The 21,307-nt window shown below is 38.6% G+C and overlaps 1 protein-coding gene across 3 annotated transcripts in view; it reads right to left on the bottom strand.

Annotated features, from left to right (window-relative positions):
* Positions 1-4,824: 4,824 nt before the first annotated feature.
* vwc2 (von Willebrand factor C domain containing 2) overlaps positions 4,825-21,307 on the bottom strand; it is an 82,484-nt gene continuing 66,001 nt past the window's right edge. For 2 of the 3 annotated variants that reach the window (XM_088601461.1, XM_088601463.1), the window contains 2 exons: positions 10,715-12,499; positions 8,385-10,658 (listed from right to left, as the gene is read on the bottom strand). In XM_088601461.1, the coding sequence (XP_088457587.1) occupies positions 12,348-12,499 (152 nt within the window). In that variant the 3' untranslated portion in view covers positions 8,385-10,658; positions 10,715-12,347. The other variant, XM_088601464.1, reaches the window with a different exon arrangement.

Below are 21,307 nucleotides of genomic sequence, written 5' to 3'. Positions count from 1 at the left end.
TTATGTGTAGCTCACTATGTACAGTATATGTGTACTTTGCAAAACATTTCAGACCTTTGCTATAATTTCCTATTTTGTAAAATTAAAAATTGGTACATACACATTTTTTAAACTTAATATGTTATTTAAAACCTGAATGTTAAGGGTAAGGTACTGTACAGTACATGTGAGCAGAAACTAAAGAGAAAGAGTTGAAATATGTTGATTATTAAATTATTCAATACAGCATTTGGTGGAAGCTTGTTTAGCAGCAATTACAACTAGTAGTATTTTAAGGTACGGCAAGTCTCTACTAACTTTGCACACTGGCATTCCTTTTGGCATGTTTGTTCAATCTCTTGAAGGTGACTTGGAGATCACTTATGGACAGCAGTTTTCAAGTTTTTCTAAAAATTCTCAGGTGGGTTTAAGGCAGGATTTAACCTTGATACTCAAGGACATTTTGTTTTCTTATTCTTAAGCCACCCTTTGTGGAGTGACTGGATTATTGTCTACACATGGACATTTTCCAAAGACACTGTGCATTTCTTTTAAAATTACTGTTGGCCTCATAGTAGCATACTTAACCAGATTCCTCCTTGTGTCACTGTTCAGTCTGGAGGGACAGCTTGGTTTTGGCAATCTTCTTAATGATTGACCTCACCATAATCAGAAAGATATTAAGGGCAATTGAAATGTTTTATACCCTATTCCTGATCTGTGTTTTTATACATCTTTATTCCTGAGTTGTTTTGAAAGCTCCTTGGTCTTCAGGGTTGACTTTTTAGTTGAAATTCACTACATGACAAAGGGGACTTGCAGAGACAGGTGTATTCTCAGATTATGTGAACCTGTTACTTCACACAGACAGAGGCCACCCTCCTAATTGCATGTCTCGTTCAAGTAATTTTGTGCACCTTAATTAACTTAGACTTTCAAAACTTTCAGCCTTTTACTTCTTTCCCTTTGGTTTTTGCTTTGAAAGTGTTTTGTAGGATGTGTATGTAAAAATATTAATTGCTACTTCAAAGTGTAATGCCTGAAAACTTTAAAACAACAAAATATGAAAACTGTGCAAGGGTCTGAATGATTTTACAAGGAACTATACAGTATATCATATACTGTACAGTATATGTATATATCATTTAAACAATAATCACTAAATGATAACTGACAAAACTTACTAAATTGTACTGAATTTTGGATCTTGAAGTGAAATTGAACTCTTGTTTGCTTTTCCATGACTGAAGAAAAAGAAAACTTCATTCTGCGCATTCTGCGCTGGTGGATAAAAATGACTGAATTACTTCAAATTTTAAAGGACACGTGGTTATGCATGAGTCTTTTGGTTTGATTATGCACCATGTCAACCGTATCTCAACCGTAAAAACCTTTAATGGACTAAATAACTCCAAGTTTTTGCTGATTCTTGCTATTTTATTAATCTTTTTTATGACATCAAAAAGGACAGTAAGAGGCAATTCTAATGTGGCTGCAAAAGCTAACCTTGTTTCACTTCAATACTGTAAGTCTAAAATGCAATTATTACTGACTATAAGTTTGTGACTTGAAAAACAGCACATTCACTTGTGGGACAACTGGCACATATATTGTTGATGTGCAATGAAAATCCCAGCGTGACAGACTCTGCTGAAACACTCCCTCAAACACCTTGGGCAAGACATATTCTGAAAAGGAAGTGTGATTTGTCAAGGATCTTGTTATTTGTTGAGCATGCCTTGCATCCCCCTAAGATCCAGATATACACATTACTTGAGATAAAAATCATATAGACTCCAGGGCTTCTCACTACAAGAAATGGAATGTGATACAAAGATTAATTAAAATTAAAATTAGAAAACAGTGAAACACAATTTTACATTTAATGTTAAGGTGTTAATGGATTAAAATAAAATGTTGTGCAAGGATTTATTATAGTCACTCCTATTGTTTAGTTTGTGAAATTATTTATAATTAATTCTACTATCCTTTTACTGTCATTTGTCCTGTTGTATTTTTTTCTTGTACTGATGTACTGTACAGTACCTTTCACAGCAGATGATGGTAATACTTGCTATTATTAAAATAGGGATTTTTTTAGCTTGTTCGGTTTTAATTGCTCTTTTTTCTAAAAAAAAAGGTTTGGTTATGGCCCTTTATAGACTTTTGCAATTTTAAGGTATAACTTAAAAAGTCAACAGATTGAAAGGTTCTATTCTTATCTTCAGTTATTTTAAGGTAACACATTTTAGTGGTAACACAGAAACAAAAGTTCACAAAACATCTTCACAAATATGAATTTTGTAAATTAAAAAAACTGACTCATTAACGACAATCAACAACCTCAAATAAAATCAAATTGTTTAAAGATTATAATTAAGAATTCCTAAGTGAATTTATAATTATGCCCCAGGTGGGCCACCAGTTGTTCTGCGACATGACAAGGAATTCAAATTAATTTATTTGGAGAACAAGTCCTGTAAAAATGAATTAACATGATTAGAATATTGATTATTATAATTTTATTAATGTTTTAAAAAAAGCAAAACTGCTGCCTTTCTGGGCACTTGGCTTTCTTCTACTGTTATAGTTGATAAAATGTGATAAACATAAATGCTGAATTTTAAAAAGTAAGAAATCTACAAGCTAAATGTATGAATTACCTAAAGCTGAGTTGATGATATCTGTTCTACATTTAGTTATCTTAAATTTTAAAAAATCAGACAAATGAATATAACTTTCTGGAGGCCAGCATCACTTCACAAAAACACCAAATGCTGTTCTTAAGTCTTCAAAATAATGTGTATCTGAAATACCCTTTGAAATTTTCTGTATGTATCCAGGTGAAACATGCCTTTTTATCATCTTTTCACAACTACTGTACTTGAAATCACTGAGGTTATCTCATCGTGAAGGATTGCAAAATGTGTTCATAATGTGTCTAACAATTTGTAAACAACATTAGCTTATAATAAAACATTTATTCTTTTTTATTGAGTAAGTTATAAAAAGTTATAATGTTTTAACCATTTCTGTGAATACTTACACTCGTTATCGCAGTATAATAATCGTACATAAGAATATAGAGGGGAAGGAAAAGTGCCTGCTGTCATTTTTTTCACTGACAAAGTTGTGTTGTGTTAACAAAAACTGTGCTTAACATTCGCTTGTAAGAGCAATGTATCTTTCTGCTATCTAAACCAATTTATACAGCTTTTAAAGTCACACAATGTTTGAGTTAGGCAGAAACACATCATTGTATCATATTTTTTATTTCATTTTTTGAAAAAACTTGTTTTTCCATACTGTAGTTTGAATATAATATGGAATTGTTTATCTAAATAAATTAATAATGATATTAATTTAAGGATCTAAATATATGTATTTAAATAGCTGGTAGTATTACTGTAATCCACTTTCTTTGTAAACACGTTTTTATTTTTAATTTGACTCATGTTACTTTAATGTTACTTTAGAAACATTTTTGAGCTGTTCATTCTATGTAGGCGATCAGAATTCAATACCCGGTTCAGGCACAAGTTTTTCTTCTAACAAAGACTTTTTAAAAAATAAAATAGTAAATATTATGTACACTATATTAACTTTTTTGTGTTTTTCATATTCAATGTTAAGTGATATTAATAATAATAACGTGAATGACAAAGAACCTGCAACCTACAGATTTAAAGATCGTGATTTGTTAAACATTTCACAGCTTTTATTTAAACAATATCTATTACCTAGTTGCATTTTTAGAAACCTTAGTTTGAATAAAGCGGATCCCAGGTGCAAGTGACTTCATAACGCGAGAAGGCATTATGCTATATTTTTTTATGAATCAGTTGAAACCTTCTGACTATATAAAAAAAAACAGGGTTCATTTTTTTATGTCTCTTCCTACTCTCTCTCACCCGCTGCGATCTGGACACAGAATGGTTAAAAATAGGAACAAGTCAGACAGGCAGAGGGAAGGGGGAGGGGTGAAGCTGTTACCTGTCCTGGATAAAGTGGTTAGAAAATAGGTAGAGTTACACTTGTGAAAAGCGTTCCAATTTTAATGCGATATGGAAGATACTATTCATAATAAATGACCTTGGATGGTCTGTAAATTGAAAATTTATAGAGGAGACACCTTGTGTCTTTTCTTTTCAGCTTGGAATTAACTTTTACCTACTAGTATATTCCATTGCAGCTACAGTACCTTATGTAATGCAGCTCTGTACTTCTCGCAAAAGCTATGCCTGTCAACACCCCGCTGTGTAATGTTATGTAGAACAGAATAGAACAGAAAAGTTCTGGGGAATGGGAAGGAATTTTCAGTAGCATGCACTGTTGACATTGTTAAGGAATAGGTTTATTCCATGCTGCCTTCTTCAGCTTTTTGCAAACATTCCCGATACATAACCACTATTTTGTACTGTGAGAGGAGACTACACACTGTATTAATTATTGTTGCTGCTGGGCTTCGAGCTTTGAGTCGCCAACTTACTACTTCGACTAGCTTGCAGAGAAAGTCATTACCCTGTTTTATGTCTATCACTTAATAAAAAGGTCAATGTAGAACATGTTATTTATTACTGTGTATTTATTTTAGGGCTTTACATTTATGTTTATAACGGAGAGTCCCCATTAACCCAGCGAGCCAGTAGGTGAGAAGACATTTTCATACTATCTTCATTTTTTTATTATAATTGCAAATGGGTGTTTAATTAAATGCTTTTATTGCTTCACAATCTGACAATGCAAGACAGAACTAAAGCATCTGTGAAATCACATTCCCGAATGTCCCCCACTTAGCTCAACTATCTTAGGAAGAACACAAAACAGCCTGTTAATACAATTGTTTCAACTGGCACTCCAAGATTCCGACTGATTTAATTCCCCTCATTTAGCTGAAACGGATAAAGAAATCATGCAGAAGTTATATGTATTTGAAGGCGCTCTGTTTTATTAACAGACACTCCGGCTCAAACCTGTGTTGTACAGTGATATAGACGTGGGTAATGACATCACATTTAATGTGCTTTTTGCGCAAATCCTGCTAAACTAGAAATTAGACACAAGAAGAGTATTATTGGACAATATGTGGCTCTGGAGGAATTTCTCTGTAAACTGAAGAGTAATAGAGGAGACACATTGTTTATCACCTCTTTTTACACTTGGAAGAACGTTCCAATGTTAATGCGAGATGGAAGATATTATTAATAACCTTTTAAATCTGAAGCTGTTAACTCTACTTCACACCTGCACATCAAGATCACGGTTTCAAAATAAAAAACATCAAACATTAGATCGCATGAGAGCGTCATGATTGTTTTGCAAGGATGTGAAACGTGACAATTTGTTAGTTACCATCAGGAGAAACATGTAAACGTCATATTTACAATTTGTTAAAAATAAAAATGTAAAGTTCTCCAAAGCTTTCTGAGTCAAGAGGTGACTCAGTTTCAGGTGTGAAGAATACAGATTCCCAATTCATTTGCAGCCTAAACCTTTCCCCACAAACCCCGCCCCCGCTGTGATTGGAATATACACAATAATTAATAATTAATAATAATAATTGCTTACACTTACAGTATATAGCGCTTTTCTGCACACTCCACTCAAAGCGCTTTACAATGGGGACTCCCCTCCACCACCACCAATGTGCAGCATCCACCTGGATGATGCAATGGCAGCCATAGTGCGCCAGAACGCTCACCACACATCAGCTATCAGAGGGGAGGAGAGCAGAGTAATGAAGCCAATTCATAGATGGGGATTATTAGGAGGCCAATGGGAAATTTTGGCCAGGACGCCGGGGTTACACCCCTACTCTTTTCGAGAAACGCCCTGGGATTTTTAATGACCACAGAGAGTCAGGACCTCGGTTTTACATCTCATCCAAAGGACGGCGCCTGTTTACAGTATAGTGTCCCCGTCACTATACTGGGGCATTAGGACCCACATAGACCACAGGGTGAGCACCCCCTGCTGGCCCCACTAACACCCCTTCCAGCAGCAACCTTAGTTTTTCCCAGGAGGTCTCCCATCCAGGTACTGACCAGGCTCACACCTGCTTAGCTTCAGTGGGCTGCCAGTTGTGAGTTGCAAGGTGATATGGCTGCTGACACAAAGCATTGAAAGCTTTACAGTAGATGATCAGGTGTTTCGCAGATGTAGGGATAGTACATAATGTTTTTTTGAACTAATGGGCTAATCCTTCAGTCATTCTCTCTGTTGCAGTGCATCAGCTGGTCAGGTGACTGAGGGTGGCACATTATTTCCCACTGCATTCTGGGGAATGTAGTTTTGACAAGAACTTCCATCTTGTCTCCATCTATCACTCTCACAATTCATCATGCGAGAATGAATCAAATTAAAAATAAAACATGTTTACAAAGAAAGTTGATTACAGTAGTACTACCAGCTATATAAATACATATATTTAGATCCTTAAATTAATATTGTTATTAATTTCTTTGGATAACACGATTCCATATTATATTCCCTAATAATTAAATTCTAAAAAGTATGCGTTTCTTTTACTGCGATAACGAGCGAAAGTATTCATGGAAAAGGTTAATCACTTAACTCACTTAACTTTGAACGTTTTGTGATATTTAGAAATACAAACAAATTCAATATAGTGTCGATAATATTTACTATTTTAGTTTTTCAATAAAATGTTTATTTGTTAAAAGTAAACTCATGGTGACAGCTGGGTTTGAACCCCCAACCTCCAGCATTCAAGGCACACACCTAAGCCATTAAACCACATTGAAATGAGTTAAACTGATGTACAGTAGACATTTCCAAAGTGTACTACTGTGATAATTTGAGCTATATGAATATAATTATATCGTTATTAATTTCTTTAGATACGGGATTCCATATTATATTCCCTATTAATCAAATTCTATTTAAACTACCAATACCAGCCATATACAGTTTACATAATATGTTTATGTTCCTAAATTAATATAATTTATGGCTTCAGATGTGTTATGCTCCTCTTCTTTTTATGCTCAGCTACTAAAATTATATATTCAATATTAAGCAGATTAAAACATGCTTTAATTGTCACAAATCTCCCTCACGCAGGCAAGCGCTCCCGCATTCCCACGAGCTCTCCCCATACCAAACGTGCACGCGTCAATCAGTCCTCTACTTAAACCCTCATCAGTCCCCCGGTCAGTGCTCACGATTGAGATTCTCTCCCTGAGCTTACCTTCTATCTACGCCTTCGCCTTACTACTGATTCTCCCCTGGACCTCGACCCTGCTTTTTCCGACTACCTCTTTGCCACTCGATTTTGTACCTTCGCCTCTAGAACGCTCTCTTGGATCCTGACCCCTGCCTGTTTCTTCGATTACCCCTCCACCTTCCGAATCCACTCCGATGCCTCTTCTACGCCTTCCCGGACTCCGACCCCAGCCTGCTTCCTCGTCTACGCCTTCGCCTACCGATTCTGTGAGGAACTCACTGCCTGGAGTGATCACTGCCTAACCCACTGCTGTCAGCTCCCCACGAAACCTCATGTTCTTCAGATCTCTCACGTCACCTCCCCACTTATTCCCCCCAAGTATGCCGATCTTCACGTTGCATTAAGCAAACGAAGAGCTCTTTCACTTCCTCTTCATTGTCCTTACGATTGCGCTATTGATCTGGTCCCCGGAGCCTTACCACCTAGAGGGCATGTTTACCCCCTCTCCGTGCAGGAGAAACCAAGGCACTGGATACCTACATTCAGGACGCCCTGCAGTCTGGTTTCATCCGCCCGTCCTCATCTCCTGCTTGCGCCAGTTTTTTTTTATTACCAAGAAGGATGGTTCTTTGCGCCTGTGTGTGGATTACCGCGGTCTGAACGATATTACTGTTAAGAACCGTTATCCTCTGCCTCTCATTCCTGCTGCTCTGGAGTCTCTTCGTGGCGCAAAGCTTTTTCCAAACTCGGCCTGTGGGGTGGTTACAACCTTATCTGCATTCGAGAGGGGGACGAATGGAAGACGGCTTTTATCACCACTCACGGCCATTATGAATATCGTGTCATGCCTTTTGGTCTTGCCAACGCTCCGGCCGTCTTTCAGAATTTTATGAACGACATCTTCAGGGACATCATTCACCAGTATGCGCTCATCTATCTGGATGATATATTAATTTTTTCCAGTAGCCTTCAGGAACATGTTATTCATGTCAGGGAGGTCCTCACCCGCCTTATTAAGAACAGCCTCTATGCCAAACTGGAAAAGTGTTCATTTCATGTTTCCACTGTCCAATTTCTAGGTTATGTCATCTCTCCCCTGGGCATCGAGATGGACCCCTCCAAGACGGCAGCCATTAGGGACTGGCCAACCCCCCGGAATTTGAGGCAGGTTCAACACTTTCTTTTATCGTCGCTTCATTCGTGATTTCAGCTCCGTTGCCGCTCCCTTCTCTGCCCTCACTCGTAAGGGTCTGACTCTGGGCAAGTGGACCGATGAGGCTGATCGTGCCTTTCTAAGCCTGAAACACCTCTTCACTTCAGCTCCCCTCCTTCGTCACCCTGATCCCTCGCTGCCCTTCGTTCTGGAGGTCAACCCATCGGCGCACGACATTGGAGCAGTCCTGTCGCAGCGATCTGGGGACAACTCATCTCTCCATCTCTGTGCTTTCTTCTCCAGGCGTCTCTCCCCTGCCAAGGTTAACTACGCTGTGGGAGATAGGGAGTTCTTGGCCATCAAGCTAGCCCTGGAAGAATGGAGGCACTGGCTGGAGGGAGCTCAACATCCGTTCACCATTCTCACAGACCATAAGAATCTCTCCTATCTCCAGTCTGCTCGGCGCCTCAATTCTCGCCAGGCCAGATGGTCCCTATTTTTTGCCCATTTTGCCTTTTTCATCACATACACCCCCGGCTCTAAGAATATCAAGGCGGATGCCCTCTCCCGTCTGTTTGATCCACCGGAGCTCGACCTCCCCCCCGAACCCATCATACCCCCTCATCAGATAATTGTGGCGATCCGTCCCAACATCAAGCACATCGTCCGAAATGCCCTCAACGACCAGCCTGTACCTCCCTCATGCCCTTCGGATAAGCTGTTTGTGACTGATCGAGTCCGTTCTGAGGTTCTCCAGTGGGCTCATGACTCTCGTTTTGCGGGTCATCCTGGCGCCCGCCGGACTTTGGAACTTGTCTCTGAGGACTTCTGGTGGCCCTCCTTATGGGCTGATGTTTCGGATTACGTGAGAGCCTGTCCCACCTGCGCTTGGATTAAGACGCCCCGTCACCGGAAGGCTGGCTTACTCCAAACTCTCCCAGTACCCGCACGGCCTTGGTCCCATATTGCTGTGGATTTCCTCACGGACCTTCCCAGGAGTCTAGGCAACACGGTGATTATGGTTGTTGTTGACAGGTTCTCCAAGGCAGCTCATTTTGTTCCCTGCTCCTCCCTGCCTTCTGCTCAACAAACGGCCACGCTCTTTGTACAGCACATTTTTCGTCTCCACGGGATCCCGGAGGACATCGTCTCTGATCAGGGTCCACAGTTTATCTCCCGCTTCTGCAAGGCCTTCTGTTCTGCTATGGGCTCCAACGTTTCTCTTACTTCTGGCTATCATCCAGAATCCAACGGCCAGACCGAAAGGCTTAACCAGGACCTTCTTACTTACCTGCGGGCTTACGTCTCAGCCACTCAGGACGACTGGACCTCTTTACTCCCGTGGGCTGAGTATGCTCACAATGCTCTATACTCTTCAGCTACTGGCATGTCTCCCTTTCTATGCACCCTGGGTTATCAACCTTCGCTCCTCCGGAAACCGCCTTCGGACTCGGACCTCCCTTCTGTTCAAATATATATCTCTGCCTTAAGATAACTCTGGAAGACGCCCCGGCGCGCCCTCCTAAAGGCCTCACACCGTTATAAGTCTTTTGTGGATCGGCACAGACGCCCTTTTCCTAGACTTCGCAGGAAGCAATTTGTCTGGCTGTCCACCCGCAACATCTCTCTCCATCAACCCTCCCGCAAGTTGGGCCCTCGATTTATTGGTCCCTTCCAGGTCATTTCCCAGATCACTACTGTCACTTACTGCTTGGCTCTCCCCCCCACTCTTCGCATTCACCCCACCTTTCATGTCTCCGTTCTCAAACAGGTCACCCCTCTCCAGACCACAACCTCTTCCGCCTCCACCTTGTTCCATTGCCGGATCCACCACCTATACAGTCAATAAGGTCCTCAAATGTTCGAGACAGTTTTTGGTCGACTGGCTTGGCTATGGTCCTGAGGAAAGAACCTGGGTCTCTGCACGGGACATCCTCGATAAGACCCTTACCTCGGACTTTCTTCACTCCCGTGCTCCTCCTCTATCTATGGCGTCCAGAGCCGCCCCTGAAGGGGGGGGTACTGTCACGAAGCGCTCCCGCATTCCCACGAGCTCTCCCCGTACCAAACGTGCACACGTCAATCAGTCCTCTACTTAAACCCTCATCAGTCCCCCGGTCAGTGCTCACGATTGAGATTCTCTCCCTGAGCTTACCTTCTATCTACGCCTTCGCCTTACTACTGATTCTCCCCTGGACCTCGACACTGCTTTTTCCGACTACCTCTTTGCCACTCGATTTTGTACCTTCGCCTCTAGAATGCTCTCTTGGATCCTGACCCCTGCCTGTCTCTTCGATTACGCCTCCGCCTTCCGAATCCACTCCAACGCCTCTTCTATGCCTGCTTCCTCGTCTACACCTTCGCCTACCGATTCTGTGCCTACGCCTCTTCTACGCCTTCCCGGACTCCGACCCCAGCCTGTTTCCTCGATTACGCCTTAGCCTGCCGATTCTGCGTCTACGCCTCTTCTACGCCTTCCCGGACTCAGACCCCTGCCTGTTTACTCCGACTACGCCTACGTCTAGCGCCAACCCTACCTAGGGCACCGCATTGGATCCCTATCCTCCGCAGTCAGCCTCTGCGTGACATTAATGCAGTAAAGAGATTAAATGATTAAATCGTTTCACTAACAACCAATGCACCACGAGTGCCCCTGTCGGTCATTTTGGCTAGCCAAATCATGTACTGCGGTACAATGAGGTGAAGTGTGGGTAATTTCACACGGTATGGGGTTGTACCGTGCATTTTGAATGGCTGCATCTTGTATAAGCATTGGCATTGAAAACTGCTTTCATCATTTTGATTCCCTCGTTTCAACCTTTTTTAATAGCATCTTGGCTCATTCATCCTAGTGGAGCACTTACAATATCCTCATCCTTATGGTCAGATTATCAGTCCCTCAGCCTAATGGGTTAAAGTCAAATACTCAAGTTATTCCAATCCTGAAATTTTTAGCAAGGATAAAAATAACTGTTTAAAAACTGTTTAATTAGAGCATGTTGCTTTTGTACAGTATATCACACTGACTCCAGTCACACCAGTATGTGATTCAAAACCTTTTACTGCCTTGATTCTCCATGTCACAAATGTAAAACTGTAGTGTTGAGGGGAAAGTACAATGTCCAAACAATGTTAACTATAGCAGATGCAAAAAAGATCATAGATCATGGATAATATGAAATACTTTTCCTTCATAGTACATTACACATCACGCCTTGAGTTTTATTAATTACGTGCCACCATCCTACAATTATTACTAACATACTTTAGCACTATTTCTTGCTCGAGGTTTCTAATGTGATATCAGATCTGTTATTTTAAATCTGAAAATAAATTATCATTCCAAAGCAACTATAGAATATTATTCCTATTAAATATTTTTAACCTGACAACATTCAACTCTTTAAAAAGCTGGGTTTATATGTAGAATGATAAGTGATGGTTGATTAATATGCGTCTGTTTAGACCAAAAAGAAAAGCACACATAAAAATTATATTTCAACTCCCCCCCAAAAATCTTCTTGACAAGCAAGTTGTTTTTTAGGGTGACAATGACTATCAATGACTGGCACTTATTTATTAAATAGATTGTATCAGCATCAAATAGTTGATCACAGCAGTATGTTAGTGTTCATATAAGGTTGGTGTATTTTCTTAAATGTGTGTACTTATCTTTACATTCCACGGGGTGTCTTATGGTCCTGCTCCAACCTCACAGTGTGTTTAGTTACAGTTAGTATAAATAAAAAAAATGTTTTGGCTCTATACCGTATTGTCTAACAGTCCAGAAGAGAAATAAAATCCCTTAACAAGGTTTACAAAATTCATAGAAAGTTTTTAGGCAATTATAATTTAAAGAACCACATTATTTATCACCTTAGAGGTGTAACTGTCTATTTACCAGGAGCAAATTGCTATGATTCAGCAAACAATGAAACGCCTAGAGAGCATTTAAAATAGCTGGGCATGTCTTGTGCCAGTTAGGGGCCATATTCCCGCAGTGTTCAGATTTTCAAGATCACCTGCCTTCTAGCTTGGCTTGCATTCGTTTTTGCTGCAGGTAGCCTGGCGCTCAATCCTCCACGTGCCTTCCTCATACGTGCAGTAACAAATTGTGCAGTCATCAATTTTCACCTCTCGGCCAGCTGGTATCACAGCGTTGTCCGCAAAACAGTTTGGTCCTGGCAAGATATAGAAGAGCCATATTTTCAGATTTTTTTCTCACAACATACAATATTCAGCAACATCATTAAAAGCACAAAGTCAAATTTTCAGTGGTTAACTTGTTTTGAGCAAAACCAGTTCAAATGTGTTGCAAATTATGGGCAAGTAATATTTTGTCCAATTGTATTGTAAGATAGACTATATAATGTCCAATATAAAGTCTGTCTTATAATACAACGGTAATGGTAGCTCATCTGACTAAAAAAGGATTAATAGAGTGACATAAATGTGATAATAACCAACTTATAAGATCAAATGAATAATATAACCACAATCCTAATTCAAACCAACAACCTAAAATAAATGTAGTAATAGATGTCTAATCTATTGCCCATTAAGTAGCTTAGTAACAAGCTGATACGGTTTAGGTCTGGGAAAAAAAACACAACAATTTCAAGTATTTCATGGATTCTGTTTTAACTATCCATATTTTTTATACTTCTTGTAGTGCATTCTATTAATTAAAATTCACTAGAGAATCTTTTTGAGATGTTTTAAAGTATCTGAAGTGAAGCATTATTTAAAAGTATTACAAATTCCAAATAAATTTTTTTTTTATTAATATTATAAGCAAATATATTTTTCAGCTTGGCTAACTTTGCATACCGTCTCACAAATGTTTATAGCTGCTAGGTTAATTCTATTTTGTAAATTGTATTTGGATTGTAGACACTTGATTACTAATGTTAATTATTTGTCTCCATTTTAAAGTGGTGCAATAAAAAAATCAACACAATTGTTTGTGCTTGGAATAAAACCAAGTTTGTTCTGCAAAACTGGTAAGCAGGTGCTATTTGTTGAACCATTCCGGTAAGTTAAAAAACACCATCTGTTTTCTCAGTCATGCATGTGCTGAACGCAGTTCTCCAACAGCATTACTATTTTACTATTTAAGAGGCTGGACAGCAACAAATGAAGCTGACAGTGATTTTTAATTACATAGCTGTAATGTAGCTAACATTATCCCACACTGCTAGGTCATAAATATCTGTTTTTAGCATTTTTTTGGATGTGGGCCATTAGTTTCCTTAAATGAGCAATGAAACATTCCTTAATGTTTCTCAATGTGCACTACTAAATCAGTGGATTAAGGCTCAAAGTTCCCTGTTGAATTTTGACTATCTTTGATTGTTGGATTATGGCACTGAGTTATTGCTGTCACTTTGCTAAAATGCTATACTGTGCAATACGACACAACAAAACAAAGCTGGAGAATACAGTACATGTAGTGGTAAAAAAAAACTGGGAAAAAAAATACTTGTACATGAGGGACATCAAAGATATGAAAGCAAAAGCTCCTAGAAAGCATGGCACATAAGTGAATAAAGCAAATAACATGCTTATGGTCATGTACTGTATAAACATGATGGACAGACCTGTGACAAAACAGCACTGCCTCATTGTGAATAATGATTGCTGAATGTTTACTGTACTGTATAAATCAAAATTAATTAAAAGAGATACCAAAACCAGTTTGGAAGTTAAAGTCAAGAGGTTATAAAACACTCTGTGAAAGGGTGGGTGGGCCAGCAATACACAAATACAGATTTTTTAAGCATGAAGAGGACTTTAAAGAATTTAAATTAATCTTCAAAAAAATGTTCTTGCAAAAAGGTATAGAAACAATGTTAATACCGTATAATTGTTCATAAACTTTCTCTTGCTTCTGCATTGCATTACCAATGTTATTTCATTTTGGCTGGACACTGTGTATCCCCCTAAAGCTAATTGAATAAAATACCTAGTGGTGCAGCTGATGAAAGTGTTACAGTACTCATCCATGGGTAATTACATTTTACACCCTACTGGATTCTGATACATTCTTTGTAATACCCAAAGGTTAAATCCACAAAATTGTTATACTATTACTTTATATTCCTACAGTTAATAGCTTAAATAAACATTTAAGCATACAATACATTTGCAATAGTAGGAAAACAACAGAAACATGCAGAGATCAGTAAATGCAAAGCAATGCTACCATTTCTGTGAAATATAGCTTACTAATGTTAGGTACTTTTATTATGATGCTCTACTTCCACTCTGAGTGTAGTAATTGTGACAAAGTATTTTTGTATTATCTTTTGCACAATGTTTACACAGAGGTCTCAATCAAAAAATTAGCACAAAGGAAAGAAAATGGAAGATAACACAACTAGGTAAAATTGCTGGGTACAAGATGTATTGTTATTTTATATGTAAAGTAATAGATGAGATGAGGATATGTCTGACACTTCTTGTCAATATAAAATAATTATTGTTTCTTGAAATGGTTCATTCTTATTTTCTAATGGAGTGACCACCAGAGAAATCTGACAAAATGAAACATTCAAGGTAGTTTTAGTTCTAATTATACTGCTTCAGATGACTATTTTAGACACAAACTCATCTTTATAATGAAAAGGGAAAAGGTCGGTAGTGTACACTAACTCAGGATAAAAAAATAAATAAGTGAAAACCAAAAAGGGCCTCTTTCGAAACAAAACATTGTACTGCAAACAATACTATTCAGAGCTCATGTTCAGAGTTCTGAAGTCATAAAAGTTTCATTGCTTTTCCAATTCTAATACTCTTCCATTTGAGGAGATAAAATCCTTTCAACAATTTTCATGCACATCCAGTCTTGCACTTGCACTCAATGGATGGAATATTCATTTGCTCCACAACATTCCCTGCTATAGTACAGCCCTTCTGCAGCACGATGGCTTTGGATTAGTCCTGATGTCTGTCAGGACAGCACTCTTGGGAAGTGACAGTAGCAACTATAACGTAGTTTGAAAGATGAATTTAATTCCCTCTGGTTATACAACAACTGCAGTTAAAAAATAAAATCCCTTGCAAGCACACATTGATTTACATTGCTTTAGTGGTGACACACTTTCCTGTTACCAATTGCACAATGGAAGTTAATTGCAGCATGAAAATAGGTGCAAATGACTTCTCCTGCTTTGATAGAATATTCATGTATATACCTTACACAAATTGGTTGTCCTAAGAGTCATTAGCTTGGTACAAATGATAATCATAGAAGTGCAAGGAAATGCAAATTGGAACCATGATGTTATTTAGGCACTTAGGCACTCCTTCATTTATTCATGCATGCATTCATTCATTCATTTTAATTTCTGGTATATACAGTATAACTCATAGACTTCTATCAGTGCACTGCTCTGCTTATCAAGATTCCAGTTTAAATTGTTGGAATCTAACACTGATTATTCCTCATGCTGAAATAATTAATGCAATTAACTCTTATCTTCAGGGAGAAACCATTCATTGACATACATTAGTAAGATAAAATAATGAATGTTTTTTTTAGCTTTATGTTTCTTCTTCAGTTTCTCTAGGCGATTCTTCAAAAATTGACCTCTCATGGGACTAAAGGAGATTAACTTTAAATTTAGCTTTGTTTTCCTTTTTCATCCATTATTGTGCTTTGCAATTGTCCTGTTCATCGTATTTTACATCTCATCTCAGTTTACTTTTATATTTTACTTTTTACGTTCTTCTTGTTCTTAGCTCAACACATAACAAGGGACAGACCCGTAATTTAATCATTGCGAATTACTCTTTTGTTTACCACTGCTCTTCCCTTGATCTAGGCCTCACTGACTACTTAGCTATTCTCTTCAATCTGGAATTACCTGTCTCTAACATTTCCCCCTCATGCTCCGTGATCAATTTTTTTCTTGCAATTTTTGCAACCGATGATCAATTGATCAGCCTAGGTCCACATATCATCCTTATCTTGTTTTTCTGATCCTCTATAGGACAAAATAAGATAAAATCACTTTATTGGCCATATACAATTTCTTGTATTAAGAATTTGTCTTTTCGCATACCCCAACTTGCTCTCCATAAGACACACAGACAGAGAGAGAAGCTTAGGGTCAGAGCACAAAGTCAGCCATTTATATGCCACTCCTGGAGCAGTTGGGGTTAAGGGCCTTGCTCAGGGGCCCAATGGAGTAGGATTCCTCTGCCGGCTGCAGGACACAAACCCGCATACTTCCAGCCACAGGCACAGATCCTTAGCCACAGAGCCACCACTCATCCTTAATATTGCTTTTTTATCTACCCTTGACAAAAACTTTATTTATTCCTCTTAAAACTCAAACCATCTCTTTTTCTCGCTCTCCCCCCTGGTACATTGGCCATCTGTGATAAATGAAGGCAGTCTCCCGGAAACTTGAACATAGATGGCATCTTTCTGGTCTAAACATACATTATCAGGCTTGGAAAGATTACTTGTCTGAATATAAGGATATGATAGAGTTTGCTAGATCCACCTGCTTCTCTCAAATCATTGAAAATAACCATAACAACCCCAGACATTTTTTCTCCACTATCAACAGACTACTAAAGCAAACTGCCCCACCACATTACCTGCCTCATCGCAACTTTTCAAAACATTGTTAGATTTCTTTAGCTCCAAGATCGCCAGCACCCGGCATCACATTCTCTCCACAGCACATGACACTTCCACATCTCCTCCCCACTTACCTATCTTTACAGGTGCCCTTCTTTCTAACTTCTCACTTCTTAACTCTGCAACCATCAGTAAACTGGTTTCACATATGAAACCAACCACCTGTATATTAGATCCCATCCCCACCACTTTATTTATGTCCTGTTTCACTGTTTCACTTCTCTCTTCCCCATTGTCCTCAATATAATAAATGAATCCCTGAGCACAGGTGTTGTACTGTACCAACATTCCTCAAAACTGCTGCCATTACCCCAAAAAAGCCTAACATGGCTCTGGACAATCTAAATTTTTTTGCCCCATCTCCAACTTACCCTTTCTTGAAAAAATTCAATAATGCACTGTTACAATTTAGTTAAATAACCACCTCATTGCAAACAACCTTTTCAAACCCCTCCAATCTGGTTTCTGACAACTTCACAGCACAGAAACTGCCCTGGTCAAAGTCACTGATGATTTTCTAATAACATGTGATTCTGGTTCTCTTTCTATCCTAATTTTTCTATTGATCTCAGTGCTGTGTTTGATACTGTTAACCATGATATACAGTAATTCTTTCTCATCTTGAAAGTGTGTTTGGAGTTTCTGACACTGGTCTAAAATGGCTCAAGTTTGACCTCACTAATCACTGTCACTTTGTATCTCTTGGCAGATTTAGGTCTGATATTGGACCTGTTAAGTCTGGTGTTCTTTAGGGCTCACTACTGGGCCACCTACTTTTCAGCATTTACTGTACATGTTCCCACTTGATCAGCTTTTCAAATCACATGTCCTCAACTAGCATTTCTATGCTCATAATTCTCAAATCTACATCCATATCAAAGCTGACACTGAAGTAGGTGTCTATCAAATTGCATCTCTGACATCAAAAGTCATGCTTATTGGCACCCCCCAACAGCTTTGTAAAGTCTGTAACTCTATCTTTGGTTGGTACTGTACTTGAACTTGAAGACTAAATTGAAAAGCTTGAGGGTGATTTAATTCAGGCTTGACATTCGACCCACATATGCAACATATTGTCAAAACATCTTTCCTTCACTCTCAAAAATATTGCTGGACTAGGTTCTATGTTATCGCTAACTGTGGCTGAAAAGCTGATCAACACATTTGTCTTCTCCCGAATTGGGTACTGTAATGCTCTACTAGTTGGGGTTTCTAAATCCACATTGAACAAACTCCAGTATGTCCAAAATTCGGCAGTGCAAGTGATCACATTACTTTTATCCTGGAGTCCTTGCACTGGCTTCCTGTCAGGTTTCATGTCGACTTCAAAATCCTCATGCTCACCAAGGCTCTGCATGGCTTGGCACCTCAGTACCTGTCGGAGCTACTGTCATCCTACTTCCCACTTTGCAACTTTCGCTCTTCTAATTCTGGTCTCCTATCTGTCCCTCAAGCCCATCTACACTCTATGGATGACAGGGCCTTCTCTTGCTGCGATAGATCCTGCTTTTGTAAATAATACAGACATCGCATTCACTAGAGGTGGTGCAGCATGACAGCAGCAAAGAAGATTCTGCCTCTTCAGTGGCTTTCAGAGGTTTACATTTCTACTCAGTCAAGGTGGCATTCACATAAAAAGAAAGTAATACTTTATGTTTATATTTAATTAATATACTATGCTTAAATGTTAGCATTGCTGTCTCGCAGCACTGGAGCCCTGTGGTTCAATTTTGGGGTGCTATCTGCATGAGTTTGTTTGTTATCCTCGTGTTTGCATCAGTTTCCTGTAGGTGCCCTGGTTTCCTCCTACAGTCCAAAGATATGCTGGTAGGTTAACTGGCTTCTGTTAAAATTTGCACTGCTGTGACTGTGTGTGTCCTGCGATGCACTGGGGTGAATCCTACCTTGCAACCTTTTTAATTATCGGGTTTGGCTTCTTCGTCCCCTGTGGCCCAGTACTGGATAGAGAGGTTTAGAATATGCATGGATGGATGATTAAATACTGTAATATATACTGTACAATAGGTGTTTTTCACATCTCATATGCAAATAATTATATTGAAGCTTTTATCACAAAATTACATAAAGCATATTTTGTATTATATCCTTATATTATAATCATATATCAATATATAAAGGATCATCCCTCCATTGGGGCCCTCTTTTCTGACCACCCCATCATCTCATATCGCCGACCACCTAATCTGCACAACCTTCTTGTTCACAGCTCCCTCGACTGCCCTCAGAAACCATCCACACCAGGTACTTTCCCATGCAACAGACCTTGCTGTATCACCTGCAAGTACATATCTTACACCACACTCATTCAAGGCCTTTCAGGACAATTCTGAATCACCCAGATGGCATCTTGTACCTCCAGCAACCTTATTACTGTATCTCTTGCAGTAAATGCCCGGCTATCTACATTGAAGAAACAGGAAGAAGACTCGGAGACCACTTCAGAGAACATGTTAGGGTTGTGAAGGTTAAAGATCTCTCCAAGCCCATTGTTTCTTCTTTCACCTCTGACAGCCATGATCACACTATCTCTCGATCTGTGTACTCAAAGATGGTTTTCCGAACTCATACATCAGAAAGACCACAGAAACTAAAATTATCCTGCAGCTAGGATCACACCTTCCCCCTTCTCTTAACGACAGACTACGTTTCTTCTAAATTCTCTCTATTCATTGTATTTTATTTACCAAGCTGAACTTTAGCCTTAAGAGTTGATGAGAATTTGGAGTTTTACTGTCAGGATTATCATTTGTTTTTGTTTTCACATATGTTAAATCCTTCTTCGCCATGTCTTATTTTCCATAAATAACATTGCAGTACTTCAGCCAACCCTAATTAAGACTGAGTAGAGACATAATTTGAATTAGATTGATTTGTTGGCTCAACGTGCCTGACTGAAGAGAATAACAACCTGGCAGTGTGGAAGTTCCACCAATTTATGAAGGATGAGCCATTGATTGACTGCAAGGGCAATGATGGGGTAGATATAGAGACGTAAAGTGCTAATATGTAAGTGTACTTTAATTGTGATACTTAGACATTGGGGAGTGATTTCTATTAAGTATAAATGAGTTTTCCTTATTTAATAGAGTATGCCACTATATTTACATAAATTGTTTGTCCTAAGAGTCATTAGTTTAGTTCAAATCATAACCATAGGAAGTCCAAGGAAATTCAAATTGGAGCAGTGATGTTAATTTAGGCATTTGATAATTAATTGATTTTTCAATCTCTGGAACATAAAACTCAGAAGTGATGATGGGGTACAGAGAGGGATATAAATGATAATGTTTACCTGAATTGTGATACTTACAGTATACTGTACATTGGAGAGAGTGAGGTTAGTCTGACATCCAGATTTTCATTTAAAACTACTGTACATTAATGCTACTAAACAATCTATCATTTGCAGTATGATTACCATTAATAAATGTCTCAACCTTTTCCAACATGACAGGACATGAAATGAAAAACAAAAATATAATGAGTGAAATCTGCTCTTAGTTTTCAGACTTTGGACACTTGGACTGTTATTTTACAGCTTCAAATAAACCTCTGTGGATGATTATGGCTAGTGTGCTTTTATTGAGTTTAACCAGTGCCAAAAATAATTAAAATGAGTTCTAATCTGTGGCTGGTAAATCTGAGAAAAGATAAAGTGGACTTTTTAAACAGCAGTTAAAACAGAATTGAATCCTTTAGGAGAACCTTTTTGGAGGTTTTCACAGCTTCTTTTTTAAGTAATCAACTTTTATATCAAACTTGTGGAAATAAAAGTACAGTACATCCTACACTCCCTATCAAAGATGATAAAAGTTATTTCCCACAGCAATTTTTAATGCCCACTCATAAATATTTCTCCCTGTCGCATTTTTTTATTAGAGTATTCTTTCAAACCTTTGTAATCTAACCCTCAGCTCCCAGACTGAATGCATTACTTCCATTCTGTAAATCTGATATCTCTCAACCTTCTTACTCATGGCTAAACTTCCTGTCTTTTTAGCACAGCAGCAGCATACCTACTGTACTTTGGTGAAATCACCATGTCCATAACAGCCAAAAAGTCTGCTAAACTAAACCAGCACTACAATAAGACTTGAGCTGGCTTATGATGTATTCCTCCAGGAAAAGGTGAGATCCAAAGAGTTACTGTAATAACATCTGAAAAGTTTTAAGAAACTTACATCTATTTTTAAGATATTCATGAATAACTTAAAACAGTGAGAATCGGAATCAGAGAGAAAGGAAAAACATGACTTTTTTCCGTGTGTAATTAAAATAGAAAATAATTGCTCCACTTTTGCTTAAAAGTCTTTTG

The sequence above is a fragment of the Lepisosteus platostomus genome, chromosome 12 (assembly GCF_059453375.1).
Source record: "Lepisosteus platostomus isolate fLepPlt1 chromosome 12, fLepPlt1.hap1, whole genome shotgun sequence".
NCBI lineage: Eukaryota > Metazoa > Chordata > Actinopteri > Semionotiformes > Lepisosteidae > Lepisosteus > Lepisosteus platostomus.
The sequence above is the reverse complement of the archived record's forward strand: the minus strand, read 5'-3'. Positions and strand labels throughout refer to the sequence as shown.